Source organism: Protobothrops mucrosquamatus, unplaced genomic scaffold (assembly GCF_001527695.2).
Source record: "Protobothrops mucrosquamatus isolate PMUCROS unplaced genomic scaffold, P.Mucros_1.0 scaffold2145, whole genome shotgun sequence".
NCBI lineage: Eukaryota > Metazoa > Chordata > Lepidosauria > Squamata > Viperidae > Protobothrops > Protobothrops mucrosquamatus.
Genome location: NW_015388243.1, coordinates 90,515 through 105,085, shown reverse-complemented (window position 1 = coordinate 105,085; position 14,571 = coordinate 90,515). Strand labels below are relative to the sequence as shown.

General features: G+C 40.5%; 1 protein-coding gene across 1 annotated transcript in view; it reads left to right on the top strand.

Annotated features, from left to right (window-relative positions):
* The first annotated feature begins 499 nt into the window (after positions 1-499).
* PMP22 (peripheral myelin protein 22) overlaps positions 500-14,571 on the top strand; it is a 28,947-nt gene continuing 14,875 nt past the window's right edge. The window contains exons 1-3 of the mRNA XM_029285733.1: positions 500-570; positions 3,622-3,722; positions 4,705-4,798. Of these exons, the coding sequence (XP_029141566.1) occupies positions 3,645-3,722; positions 4,705-4,798 (172 nt within the window). The 5' untranslated portion in view covers positions 500-570; positions 3,622-3,644. The remainder of the gene's footprint in view (positions 571-3,621; positions 3,723-4,704; positions 4,799-14,571) is intronic.

Sequence of the window (14,571 nt, the reverse complement as noted above, 5' to 3'; positions counted from 1 at the left end):
AAGCTTGACCTTGAACAGCAAAGGGAAAACAACTTTAGGGTTTCCATCATCTTTCCCACTGAGTTCCCAGACACCACACTGCCCTTCGCGTTGGTATTTGAGTGACAGCTGCCAGAGATATGACGAACCGACCACTTTGTTCGCTTTTGGCGCTTCACGTGCCTTTTCGGTCAGGGGGAAAGAGTCCAAAAGCTACACCCTCGCGGAGTAATGCCTCGCTCTCTCCCCCCCCCCCCAATAGGCTCTGCGTGCTTGCTGTGTTCCTTTGCTGGGGGATAAAGATAGAGGCGCTGCCCCTTTAAATAGTTCAGGGTGTTCTCTCTCAGGCCACCATGACATATCTGGGCGTTGGAACGGGGGCTGAATAAACCGAGTAAGCACGAGATCTGCGCTAGCAGTAAAGGGATTGCAAACAGCTGGGGCTCGTCCCATTCGCTGCTATACACCGGAGTGGTTGGCGACGGCTTTGGCTCTCCTAAGGCGGGGCTCTATTCCTGGAGTTTAAACCACTGGGTTACTCTTCTTTTAGGGAATACTGCTGCAAAGGAAGCGCGCGTTTTCTCAGCCTTGGTAAGTCAACCCAGCAGGAACGAGGACGCGAGTTCTTATTATCTTCACGCAGGTCTAGGGTAAACTTTTTTTCTAGAGGGTTCGCCTCTCGGGAGACTTAGTGAGTCGAAGATTTTCGGGGACATCACACGATCCGGAAACAGCCCCCCCCCCTTTTAAATGTAGATCAATCGCTCAACGGTCGACCGCTTCGTTTATTTGGGATTGAGGGGGGGGGGGGAGAACAGAAACTTGCTGGACAGTTATGAATGAGTTAGTCCCGCCCTGTTTCTATACAGTACCAGCGCTGTTCGAAAGTCTTCGGGGGAAAAAAAAGGGCTCTGCACGAAGAAATTAGTGGCAACTTCGTATAAAGAGCTTGCTTGCGCAGGAGGCGCACCGCTCGCGGACCTCCTGGTTCTGGGCCAGGAGAAACCAAAACGTGGGAAGGGAAGGGAAGGGAGCGGGGGTGGGAGGCATCGACCCATTCCATGGGATCAAGGGCGATCGATCACCTGTGGGGCGAGGGAAGTAATCTTAGTTTCCCTCTGGAGTTGCTTAAGGGAGTACTATGTTCCACTTGTGCGCTCTCTCTCGCTCTCTGTCTCTCTGGCTGTGTGTTTTGTGTGTGAAGCGAATGTGTGAGGTAGACGCATTATAGGCAACTAACGCTGCTGCGAAACGTGGTCCTCGTCTGCCTTCCCTGCAACCCCTTGGCGCCTCTGTGCTCCGAAATATTCCCCAACCAAGCTCAGAGAAGCGTCTTTGCGCATCCTTCGGAAGTCTCTTTAAGAGCCCTCCGGCTTTCTCTCGGCAGCGAGGATATAGCGGAGAGCAGAGGACGAGGGCCCGGGCAGGGGCGCTGCCCTCTTTAGCAGGGCTTGGGGAGTCGCTTTCAGGGGACAAAGGTGGGAAAGGGACAGGCAGTTTGCCGGGACTGAAGTCGAGTCAATACCCGAGCTGGAAAGGTGGCACCTGCCCCGATGAGGCGCGCGAACCTATACAAGGCTCGCCTCTTTTTCACGCCCCCGAATTAAGGAATTGCAGGGTCATTAAAAGGGACGTTTGTTTGGAGTTGCAAGAGGAGACGCAACTTTCGCGGAAAGGTCATTCTCCTGCGCTCGGTGGCTGGCGCCGCAAGCAACCCAGAGCCGCCGCGTTAAAAGAAAGGGCCCGTCACCTCATCCCTCTTCTCTCCTCGGGGAAAGTATTTATAGCTGGGGCACGGTTTGCCTGGCCGTCGGCGTGCTACACAGACACAAGCCCGCTAGGCGCCCCACCGCGATTGGGGCGTTGTTCCTCTTGAAGGGCGAGACGTTTGGAGGCCCCGCCCCTCGTCTTCGGAGAGAAAAAACGCGGGCAGCCGCTTTCTCGGGCTCCTTCTTTCGGGGCTCCCCCCCCCCCCCTTTATTCCCCGAGCGACCGACAGAGAAAAAAACCCGGCAGAAATTAAATTGCAGCGGAGTAAGTAGGCCGCTTCATTTCCAACTCATTCTTCTGGCGGGACGGGGAATTTAGTCACGCAAACTCAACTCGGGGGGGGGGTGTCTGTTATAAGTCACCCTCCTTAACCCCGAAGCCTCCGGGCACTTTTATTGTACGAAGCTCGCAAATCCACGTCTGCTATGGTTCCTCCCTCCCTCCCTCCTGGCATCCTAAGCGAGCTAAGTTGGGCATTGGTTGGGAAGGGCGGGCTGGAGAGACCCTCTTCAGCTGAGCGGACCTCGGCAGACAAATTTGCTTCTGGTTCGGGATTATCGGATCTTATAAAGCTTCAATTGCTGTTTGAAAAGTGCCCCGCTCTAAATCATGCCGGCCCTGATATAATTAGAAACGGGTTGAAATATTTTAGCACGTAAATCTCTCCACCACCCCTTCCCCCCCCCCACCCCATTTCCCGCTGCCTGGAATTCAGTTCCTCCCTGCAGTCCATTGGTAGACTGAAGTGTGTGATGTGTGTCTGTGTGTTTATAGTGTTGTAGTGGTTTCCCTTTTTCCCAGTGTGTAATAAATACATGGAGAGGTTTTTCCCACCCTTCATCAGGTTCTCAAGTCCCTCCATTTTCCTGCTGCTTTAACAAAAACCCACTTAGTTATTGCTTTGGACCTTTCAGGATTTATCTGTTCCCCCCCTCCCTCATTCTATCCAGTCCAATATTACAAGCTTCAAAAATCTCTTTTCCCCTCTGTTCCCCCCCCCCCCCCCAGAATAATTGTCAACTTTATTTTATTATCTGTAGCTGGGCTGTGAATTTGAGGGATTGGCGGTTTATTGGTTTGCAGATGTTGATGATTCAAAGGAGAATGGTGACTTTGTGGCATAACTGTTTCCATTCCCCGCCTCCTACACTACCTCAGCCAGTCTCTGGGGTCTAGTCCAAGCATGGCACTGTTTTCCTGCTTTTAGACTTTTCTCACTTTGACACGATTCAAGTGCATCCTCAGAAAAGAGATTTTTTGTCTGCTGTCTCTTTTCAGAGGAAAGCTCCTGTAGGGTGAACGGAAACTTTGAGGTATTCTATGGCTTTTACACTCAGTACACCAGGCATCATATAACCTTTCCAAATCTTGGAGGGAAGAAAAAGGGGAATCAATTTTTTTTTGGGGGGGGGGGCGAGTTATCGAAGTTGTGTATTTTATGGATTGCTTGGAAGGGGATCCTTTTCTTGCAATTTCTGCAACTGTTAGTTACTGTGTGATTGCAGTGAAAATCCCCAAACCTTCCCCCCCCAAAAAAAATTCAGATTATTTCAAAGCTTAGCCTTTATTTCTCCAAATAATCACGTTCAGTCACACAAAATTACTATTGTTGTTTTATAGTTAATGCTTCTAACTCCTAGTTAAGAAGTTGGAAACTCTCCCACTTTCGTGCATTTTCTTAGCTTCATTCTGCATAAAACAAAAACACATTTGGTGAATTTCTTTAAGTGATCATAAAATGAACTTTAAAACATTGCTATATTCTGTCTCAGAGGCACCCTCTGCTGTTCATTTCTTAAATTCAGGTTTGCCTAATCTCATCCATGAGTAAACATTTTCCCGTCTGCTTAAAGGTATTTTCCCCCTTTCCAGATCTACTGAACACTTTTGCCAAAATGCTCCTTTTGTTGTTGGGAATCATTGTGCTCCATATCTCGGTGCTTGTTCTTCTCTTCGTTTCTACAATTGTCAGTGTAAGTAAACTACCCTGCCTGTTTTTATTGCCTACACCTAATGCTCCATTGGGTAATTAACTCACTGCTTCTTTATGAAATATATCCGCTCCATCTATTAAAGCAGATTAAAATCTGTCTATTCTTTTAAAATTTAATGTGAAATTATAGTGCAAACACAACAGAATTGTTGGTATTCCCATAACTTTCGCTATACTAACAATAGTATTTATACGTGTCAGAGAATATATTAGCCTTTGGGTGAATCTGTTAGCTAAATAAAATAGAAACCAAAATTTTAAGCATAAAGGCCTATTAAATGTGAGTCGGTCTCTGTACTGGGTTGGTTCAGGAAAAAAAAATTCCTCTTACTGAGTAACCACAGAAAAGTTTCCAGATTATTGAAAGTGGCTAAGAGCCACAATTTTTTTTTAAAGTGGCCATCCAAATGTTACTGAATGACAATTTCCAGCAGTTTCAGTTTCCATGGCTGATGTAAAGTATGCTGGGGTAGTTGTTGAGCAACATCTGGAGGAACTGTAGATTTTCTAGTCCTGGCACTGCAGATGTGCCAATTCTCCAAGAGGGCTGATTGTATTAGCTGCCATGTGTTTTATTGGTATTCTGCTCCAGGACCATTCTCCGTGCCCTGCCATTGGGAGAAGAAGGTTGAAGAGAATAAAATTTTCTCCATGAAATTTGGCAAAGGTTCTAAAAGAATGAGACATATTATTTTGTTTTTGCCTTTCTTCTGAAGGCTCTTTGTAACGCAGTCAAAGGAATCAAAGCACACAGAAAGGTCTTTCTCCTCTTAGCCAATGTAAAGAGGGATGCGTATTTCTACACTTACTGTTGAAAAGAAGCCTTTATTGATGCATGGATCTTCAGAGGGTCTTTAATGGCTTTCATTCCTTAAGCGAGCTTGACTGGCTTAACTTCCTTAGCGTGGAAGATAACATTAAGTTCCACCCCCTTCTCTGATAAACCATTCATTTTTTTTCAGCAATGGCTCGTTGGGAACGGACACAGGGCAGACCTTTGGCTGAACTGCACCATTCCTATGACTCCATTTCGTTGTACAACATCATCTGCAAATGGTGAGATTTCTGATGGGTGTGGCTTTCTCTTAAAATACACATCTTTCATCTCTCTCTCTCTTTTTTTTTACTCCAATATTTGAAATAGTGTCATCAGCTAATCCTGGAAGCAGTTTAGATAGGATTTCATGATGTACCCCTCCCTTCTCTCACTGTCAGCTATGTGCTGCTTGAATGTGTGCTCCATTTCCCCAACTTCTTGCCAGACCATTAGACAACCCTGGCTCATTAATACTATCTAGACACTTAGCTCCATTTATGAATGAATATATAATTTGCATTCTTCCCATTTTGTATTAAATTGGTTGTCAGATGTCTATTAAGAAAATGGATGCTCCTCATATGTTGCTTGGCTTGTCCCTCAAATAAAGCATTTGAATGGTGAACTGTTAATCTAGTAATTGTTGATTCTTAATACCTTATAGAATATTGACTCTGTCCTGCTTCCTTAACCTAGTCCTAGCCACAAAACACTGGATATTTCTTTAACCTTTGGAGTATGCAACAATGAATTCAATCCAAGACTGTATAAACCCAGCCTACGTATTACTTTATGTTATGCTAAACCAGGGGTAGGCAACCTTGGCTGGCTCAGGAATTCTGGGAGTTGAAGTCCACGAGTCATAAAAGAGCCAAGGTTGCCTACCCCTGTGCTAAACCATGGTTTTTAATCTATGAACAAATATTTATAGGCAGAGATATTCCACAGGTAGTGGCATTGTACACATGAAAAAATGTTAGGGTCACTGAGGTTGCAATCCTATGCTTGCTTATTTAAAGGTAAATTCCACTGCAGAAAATTGGGACCTTTGAATAAATATGTGCAAGATGTATTGTAGAAATGTGTAATAATGGTAAAACTGGGCTTGCATTAAGGAAAATCATGAAATACAAGGGATTTTCTTCTAGGTTGGTCTTTGACTGTTTGACTAAATCTTCGTTAAGGTCCCTGTATATAGTTTATTAACATCTGTTGCTACAGATTATGGATTCCCTTCTTCTGTCATCAGCCTCAGTGTTTTGGTCAAAAGTCCTTGTCAGGACATTTAGTTTCCTTTTATTTTGAAAATTCATCTTCTGTGTACCTAGGAAGTCATTTGATTTTGCCTTGTTGTTTGGGCAGTCCCATTTTGCTTCCCAATGAAGAGCATGGTTTATTTTCCATAAGACCCTGGTCATGAGTTTTCTAAGGGTATTTGAAAGGTCATTGTGGACCACTGAATTAAATGAATAGGTAGTTTAGGCCAGCAAAACTGAGTGTTGTAACTTGCAACTGTGTGATGTGGGATAAAAGCATTCTTAATTTTTTCTCGGGAGAAAGCACTTTAAACCTAGGGGGTGAAGGGTTATTATTATAGCAACAGCTTTTCTTATGTAAATAAATAATACTTACTCCAATCTGTAACCTTTTCAATTTGCTCTCTACAAATAATTCACTGGCTATCGGTGGTTATTCTCCCAACAGCTATATACTCTATTCAGCTTCAGTTTTTATACAGTATTCTTTGGCCACTATGATAATCAGTTCTTGGATAGCGTTGGCAAAAATGTTTCAGTATTTCTTAATTAGAATATTCTTTACGTTTCCTCTCAGGGAGCATCAAATTCTTTGTTGCCAATTTGATGTGAGACTGAGTTATTTGGATCTCTGAATTGTTGCTTTGAGTAGGTGCACCACTGGGAGGGAGGAACTGTAGGAACACTTATCTTTTGTGACATTCTGTTTTTCTAATTAGAAAAACTGTCTTCTCAATTACACAACCCCAAGAGGAAAAGAAATAAATACTTCTAAGTTTCCTCATAGGATAAATAGACATTTTTGGTAATAAAGAGGAAAAGAGCCTTCCCTCCCATTACAATCAGCAAGTGTAGATTGACATTTCTTGCAACTGTGTTTTTTTAAATAATCCCTCTGGGACAATATTCAGGGGGGTGAATTGTAAGTAGTTGGATCTATGTTAGTTTGTTCTCAGTTCAAAAGAAATACTGAATTGCAACAGTATACTGGAATGAACATAGTGTTTCCTTCCTTTGAAGATACAGGAACTTTCTTTACATACATTGTAAGACACTGAGCCTGTGACAATATTTGGAAATGAATTAATTATTTTGAATGTACCGAGTGCTTATTATTTTTGCTGTTCCTGAAACTCCCAAGTCATGCAGCAGGAATAATGGAAACTGCTACAACTTTGTTTACTCTTAGGCCCATCAGATAAGTTCTGCCCTAGCCAATTGGAGCAATTGTAAGGAATCATGTGATTTTAGATCTAAATTATGGAAGTTGAAATGCATTAGGATTTCAGCCTGAGGTCACTAGCCTAGAATGCCTTTAATATCATACTAGTCATCAAAAACAAAAGCTTAATCTTGGATATTAAAAACAGCTGGACTACTTTGAAAGAGATATAAAATTGCAGACAAATAGTCCATCTTTTGCTTCTATTTCAGTTTCCCCTAGTCTTTTGCCCACTTACTGAACTGGGATAGAATTAGATAAACCCAAGAAAGGAGTTCAAAAAGCATTTGTAGATTGGGCATGGAGTCCCACATGTAGGAGAATTCAGTATAAAGTGTTTTGGAATTGTGGCAATTCTCATGAGATAACTATGCATCATCTTGCAACCAAGTAATATTAGTGTTTAATAGCCTCTCCCAGCTTGTTGTTTTGGACTTCAGTTCAATACTGTTCCTACAATATGGACATTGATCTTGTTGGCTGCTTATTCTGAAAAGAGCTGATCTGATGCATCACTAGGACACACAGCACTGGAGAAAGCTGCTGTGTAAGGCGATAATTTAGTATTTAACAATGATACATTGGGCAAAACTCAGTTTGTGTAGTCTATTTTTGTTTTTATACCACATTACTACCGGTATATCCTGCTGCAATTACACACAAACTCATTGGTTCACAGTATAAAAGAAAAAAGACAGTAAAAATGAAAAGGTTATAAAATAAAACCAGCAATCAAAATAGACAAACGCAAGGCATCTGGCATCAGCCCTCAAATTCCCTCCAGAAAAGCTCAATTTGAGAAGTTTCTGGAAGGTGACCAGAGTTGGGACTAGCTCTTTGTGTTAAAAGCTGCTGGAACAACATTTTTTAATGTCCTCATTAACTGGGCCCTATTGTCAAGGGCAACGTCTCTTTCTAAATCCTCGGCTCCATAGTAGTAAATGTCAGCATGGGCATATTGAATTGGTGGATTACTTTGTTCAGTCTATTTTTTAATTGCAGGCCCACACAGGTATAAGGAATAGCTGATAGGCTGTGTAATATGCAGGGGTATAAACACAGCATATGTCTGCAACTCATTCAATCTGCTTTCATGAGTTGCAGACAACTGGCAAGTGTGTGTTTCCACATGTTCCAAATTATTTATTCCATAATCAATCTTTTGTCTGTTAATGTTGGGATATTCTGTAATGCTCCCAGTTCAGCTGCAATGTTCATTATAACTGCTGAAAGCAGCAGTGATCAGTGCTCCTGTCTGGAGTGAAGGATGCTCTGTTATGCCCTAATAGTACAAGATAAGTACGGAGGTACCTGGACACATCTCTGTATCAATGTAGTGGTTTTACCTGCTAAATCTGAAAGTTTCTAATCAGCATTTGGTAACATTCATTTTTGTGCAGCTTAAATGTATGCAGGACTATGGATTTTGAAGTCATTGGTGTAGTGGGCACCTTTAAATTTCAAATAAAACCTATTTACAGTATATTAAATGAGCCTTCCAAACTATTTATATTAAGTGAGCCCTCCAAATTGGGGAGAGAGGCAATATTGTTTGCACAGCTGAGAAAGATGAAGGAATGTTTTGCTCTTAGTAACAAAAGCTTGCACAAGGGAAAATTCAACATTTTGCTAATGTGCAGGACACATCCCAAAGGACAACCATCAGGAAATATTTGCATTTTTATTTTGGATACATGTATTGTTTTCCTCCGGGGATAGAAGGGATAGACAAGAGGGAACTGTTCTTACAACCCTTTTTTTTTTGGCTCAGGTCCTGTGCCTCTTCCCAGTATACTCACTGCCAAACCATATATATTAAGAATGGGAATTTGCATGGTTCCATATGTTGCTGAACTAAATTCTTTACATCTTTCCCTGTTGGTTTGGGGCTGCTGGGAGATGTAGCTCAGCAACATCTTTTCTACCTCTAAGCAAATGCATACCAAGGCAGTCTATCCAGAACCTCCTTTGTTATAGGCCTCCTCATCTTTATTCTGAATACCAATTATGTTCTATGTTCCTAGCTGGTTACGGGTAATACCTCAGATATTCATTCCTACCTGAAGATGTCTATTTCTCCCATGGATCTGTAAAGAAAGATTTTTATGCATTATAAATGGATGCCACAATTAATCCTTTAGATGCCCTCAATTACAGAAGCTTGCTTGTAGATTTTGAAGAAAAGCTGTCCAATGGGCATATAGCCATGTAGCTCAGTTTTGAAACTTTGAAATTTCTCCGGGTTCTTTTCTATTAGCCTTCGTGCAGCAGACCTGGTTGCTCACATTTTTGCTGAAAAACTAAGGATTGTATCTTTGATTGTCTTATCTGCTTCTCAAATAAAATACTAATTTTTAATTTTATTTGTTGCTATGTGAGACAAATCAAACCTTTTTAAGCCATTGCCTGTGTTTACAGGGGCAGAAAGTAGATAAAGTACTTTTTTAAAAAAAGATCTTTACTTGTAAATTCATACAGTTGAATTGGGTTCATTAGCTTCGTAAATATCTATACCACCTGAATAATGCCACTGCAAGGGACAGGAAATGTATCATTATGTTTTCCCCAACTATACCTTACTTTAATTGGCAAGCTTTGCTCTGGAGCTCACTAGAATGATGTGGGTGGGTGCATACATGCACATGCCCTTAGTCAGTATTGACTCCTGGTTGACTGCTTGGATTAGGCTCTACAGTTTTCTTGGCAAGATTTTTCAGAAGTGGTTTGTCGTTGCCTCCTGCTCAGGGCTGGCCCAAAATCTCCCAGGCTTTGAGCCTAACGCAGGACTAGAACTCCTGGTCTTCCATTTTCTACCTGTTTTAGTGTCTAGTTTAGTGTCTTAACCACTACAGCAAGCTAGCTCTAGAATTATAAATACCTTTGCAGATATATACCTGCTTGAATTACTAATCATGTAGCAGAATATATGATTGATACCTGCTTTACCCAACATAATTTGCCAATTTTTCTCTTAAATAATGTGGTTTCCTTTTTTGGTGCAAATGGAGTGTTTTGATGGTGACCATCCTTCTTAGAAATTGTGGCTCTCAAAGATGGTGAAAGAATTTAAGGTAGCAGTATCTAAAATTTAAGGGTATGTAAAGTGAAAAAAAAAATCCCCAGAGAAAGTTTGTCAGAGCAGTGTATGTAATATAAACACCAAATCTAATTCAAATAGATATATTATGTTATGTTATGTTATGTTATGTTATGTTATGTTAATTATTATTATATTATATTATATTATATTATATTATATTATATTATATTATATTATATTATTATATTATATTATATTATATTATATTATATTATATTATATTATATTATATTATATTATATTATATTATATTATATTATATTATATTATATTATATTATATTATATTATATTATATTATATTATTATATTATATTATATTAATATTATATTATTATTTTCAGTGTTTAAAAAAAAGATGTCCACTTACAGCTTTCATATCTTAAAATCTGCTAGATGTTGCAATCTGCTGAAATATTTTGTTCAACAGAGGTGACAAAGATGTGTGTTTCCTGAATAAATCAGACAGTACAGTAGTATTTATTTATTTGCTTGTTTATTTAATTTTTTGGCGGCCATCTTTACGTTGGCACAAAACACATAACTTTCACATTCAGAATTTTTTTTACAATGTCATCTAGCAGTATCATCTTGTCTGGAACATGTTTGATTTTGGTACATTTTACCATTGGAGTTCATTGTTCAGTTTAAATTGTCAGTTATGTGCCATTTAAATAGTTTAAATGGTCAGTTATGTGCCACTTAAGAATTGTCTGAACCGTGGGATGGCTGGCAAATAAATTTGACAAACAAACAAGCACATACATTTGTAATAATTGTCAGTTCAAAGGTTGCACTTATCATAGTTTCAGCTTGCCTTGCCAGGCATTCTTCTTTAAGACTTATCTCAGGAATTTAGGACTGTGTCCCACTTGTATATCAAAGTTAGTTTCTCTTTTGAAGCAGCACCATTGAAAGTGGTGGTATAAAGTCAAAGGATGCCTGGAATGATGAGCTCATGGTCAAGGCCAGATACCATTTTTCAGATGACTTACTTTATCTATCTATCTATCTATCTATCTATCTATCTATCTATCTATCTATCTATCTATCTATCTATCTATCTATCTATCTATCTATCTATCTATCATCTATCTATCTATCTATCTATCTATCTATCTATCTATCTATCTATCTATCTATCTATCTATCTATCTATCTATCTATCTATCTATCTATCTATCTAAAAGATTTATATGACTGTCCATCTTTAACAACTCTAGGAGACTCACAACAACTGTAAAACCAGTACAGTAACTATAAAACAATAAAACAGTAAAATGATCAAATCAAAACCCTGCGCCTCAATCATCCCCCTAGGATATCTCTCAACATGCTCCAATTATGCTCATCCCATTCTTCCATCTTGTCCCATCCCAGCTTTTTGGTAAACAACCAGGTCTTGATGGCCTTCCAAGTGACTAAAACAATGGGGGGCTTCTGAAAATCTTAGGGAGGGGATATTCCATCAGGGTAGGGACAACTATGGAAACTAAGTGGCAGGATTTCAGGGAAGGCTCTGGAACATGCCTATTTTATCTGATCCAGTGGGACAGACAGAAATGCAGTCTTGCAAATAACCATGTAGGGTTATCCTGTGCCATGTAGAGATTTAAAGATGATAACCATCATCTTAAATTGCACCTGACAGGAAACTGGGAGCCAGTACAGCTTGCACAATGAAGGTATAACACAAAATGAACCTATGAACACCCAAAACTGTGTGGGCTGTTGCATTTAGGACCAATTGTAACTTCTGAGTGGTCTTCAAAGGCAGCTCCATGTAAATTGCATTGCAGAAATCCAAAGGGGAAGTAATTAAGGCATGAGTGACTATGAGTAAGGCCTCCTGGTCCAGAAAAGGATGCATTAGATCTGCACAAGCCCCCCCCCCCGTCAGCCATAGCTTCCACCTGTTCATCAAGCAGAAGCCACGAATTCAGGAGTACTCCCAAATTGGGTACCAGCTCAGTCTAGGGTCATGTAACCCCATCCAGAATCAAAAATGAAAACTCACCAGACCCTGGAGGGTCGGGGAGCAGGAAGCAAAAAAACTAGATCATTCCGTTTTGCCAGAATTGAGCTAAAGTTGGTTCATCTCCATCCAGGCCCTCCAAGCATCCAAGCACTTGGACAAGTACTGCAACAGCTTCACCTGCCTGGTCTGGCATAGATAACTGTGTACCCTATGCCATTGAATGATCATATCCAGCAGTCTCATGAATGTGTTTAAAGAGGGGTGTGGAGAAACCCAAGTTCTTATGCACCCCACATTGCAGGAGACTAGGGTTCGATCTCTTGCCCACCAACTGGAGAAAGGAGAACCACCACAAAATGGTGCTTCCTACTCCCAACCTCTGGGGCTGGTGATATAGAAAGCCACTGAGAGATTTGGGAGAGTTGCAATACCCCCATCCTGAACCCTCTAAAGGTCATCAGCCAGCATGATCAATTTGATCTTAGTGCTGTATCCTAACCTGAAGCCAGACTGAAAAGGGTACAGATAATCCACTTCATTCAAGGCCCTCTGAATCTGCAAGCCAAAAATGGAAGGTTGGAGATTGGACCAAAGTTGTCTAATACAACTGGATACAAGGATGGCCAATATTGAAATCAGTTTTGTCCGTCTGTTCCCTTCCCCCTTCCTCCCCATTGCCTCCTTGATGTACAACAGGGCTTTTTTTCATTAAGTGAAACAAAGTTTTGATTTTAGAAAATGTAAAGTCTTATTTCTGAAAGATTTTAAAGCTTCCAATTTTCTTATTGCTTCCATGCTATAGTAGGAACCGTGTATGCAGAAATTTAAATGATGAGGCTTTTCCTATGGTAGTACAGAAATCATTGGTAGAGGGAACTATTTAAGAGGCAGCATATTTACATAAAATTTATAGGCTGCCCCACTCACAGTGACTCTGGTCAGAATACAGTTTAAAAAGACCTTGACTTGTGTTGTTCTTTACATATTAGACTGTATTCACATTACTTGTTCTTGGCTCAGTCTGTTCGCTGGAGTGCCCTACCAATGTGTAGACCAGTCATTCATTTTTTCATTTTCATAAGAAGCCTTTGCTTTCTATCCAGTGCTGGTAGTGCTGGTGGAGTTACTGAATTGTGGCATTTGTGAAGTTGTGGAGTTACTCTGTATGGCACCTTCTGTTGCATTGCTATCTATTGCATGGTCATTGTTGCAAGAAGAGCTCTAAAATTCAATTCTGGCTGCCCCCTCTTCCTCTGCATAGTTGGAGTCTTGCAGGGAAAGAAGTAAGTGTGTGGGTGGGGAGAATAGCTGTTTGGTTTAGATCAGGGGTCTTCAAACTTGGCTCTTTTTATGACTTGTGGACTTCAACTCCCAGAATTCCTCAGTCAAGCTGGCTGAAGAATTCTGGGAGTTGAAGTCCACAAGTCATAAAAAGGGCTAAGTTTGAAGACCCCTGGTTTAGATGTACACGTAGAAGGAGGAATGAAATAAAAAAAACCTGTTTGACTAAAGCACAAATAAATTGAATAGCTTATTGTTTCAAATGAGATGACAGTCACAGGCCCAGGCAGTTTTATAGGATAGTAAATTAAATACATGAAGGATGAAGTCATCAGTGGCCACCAGATTTTTTTTTTCCAATTTGTATGGCCACATATCTCAACAAGTGATTCTATAGATGGCAAACAAAATTAAAAACAAAAATAATTACAATAATACAAAAATTAAAATTAAAATACATAGTGACAGAATAAATCATGTAATATAATCATTAAAAAATAACCAAGAAAAAAAGTTCTTCAACACCCTCAATGCTCCAGGCCTGGGCACAGAAGCAGGTCCTTAAGAACTGACAAAAAACCAGCAGGGTCATTGATCTCTGGAGGGAGAATGTTCCATAGAACAGTTGCCATGGCAGAAAAGATGTATTTTCTAGGCCCCACCATCCAGTATTCCTGCCTCATCAGTTCAGTTGAATAGAAACAACTGGAGAAAGTCCCTCAAATAGACCATTTCCAAGCCATAAAAAGCTTTAAAGGTGATACTCGGCACCTTGAATTGCACCTAGAAGCACATTGGCACCCAATGCAACTAGTAGTGATATTAGATATTTGAAGCTACCTCGGGCCAAGGTAAGAATGCTTAAATTTCATCCAGCAAGGGTAGATTTGTTTTATTGCCATGTTCCCCTTGACCTAGCTATGATGTGTTCATTCCCTAGCAATTTACCTTCTTTTCGTTATAGCCATGATATTGTCTTCATCTTATCTGCCTGACCATGAGTGAGACAGGCTTAAATTTTACTTGGGTGTATCAGTGTTAACTAGTGTTTCCCCTCTTATTCCATCACTGTCCAAGAATACCCTCAATTTAGATAGAGGTGGATTTGATTTTGATACACAGGTGTGTATCAAATCTTCAGTCTTTGTCACCTGTTACCTTGGAAGGATTCTATAA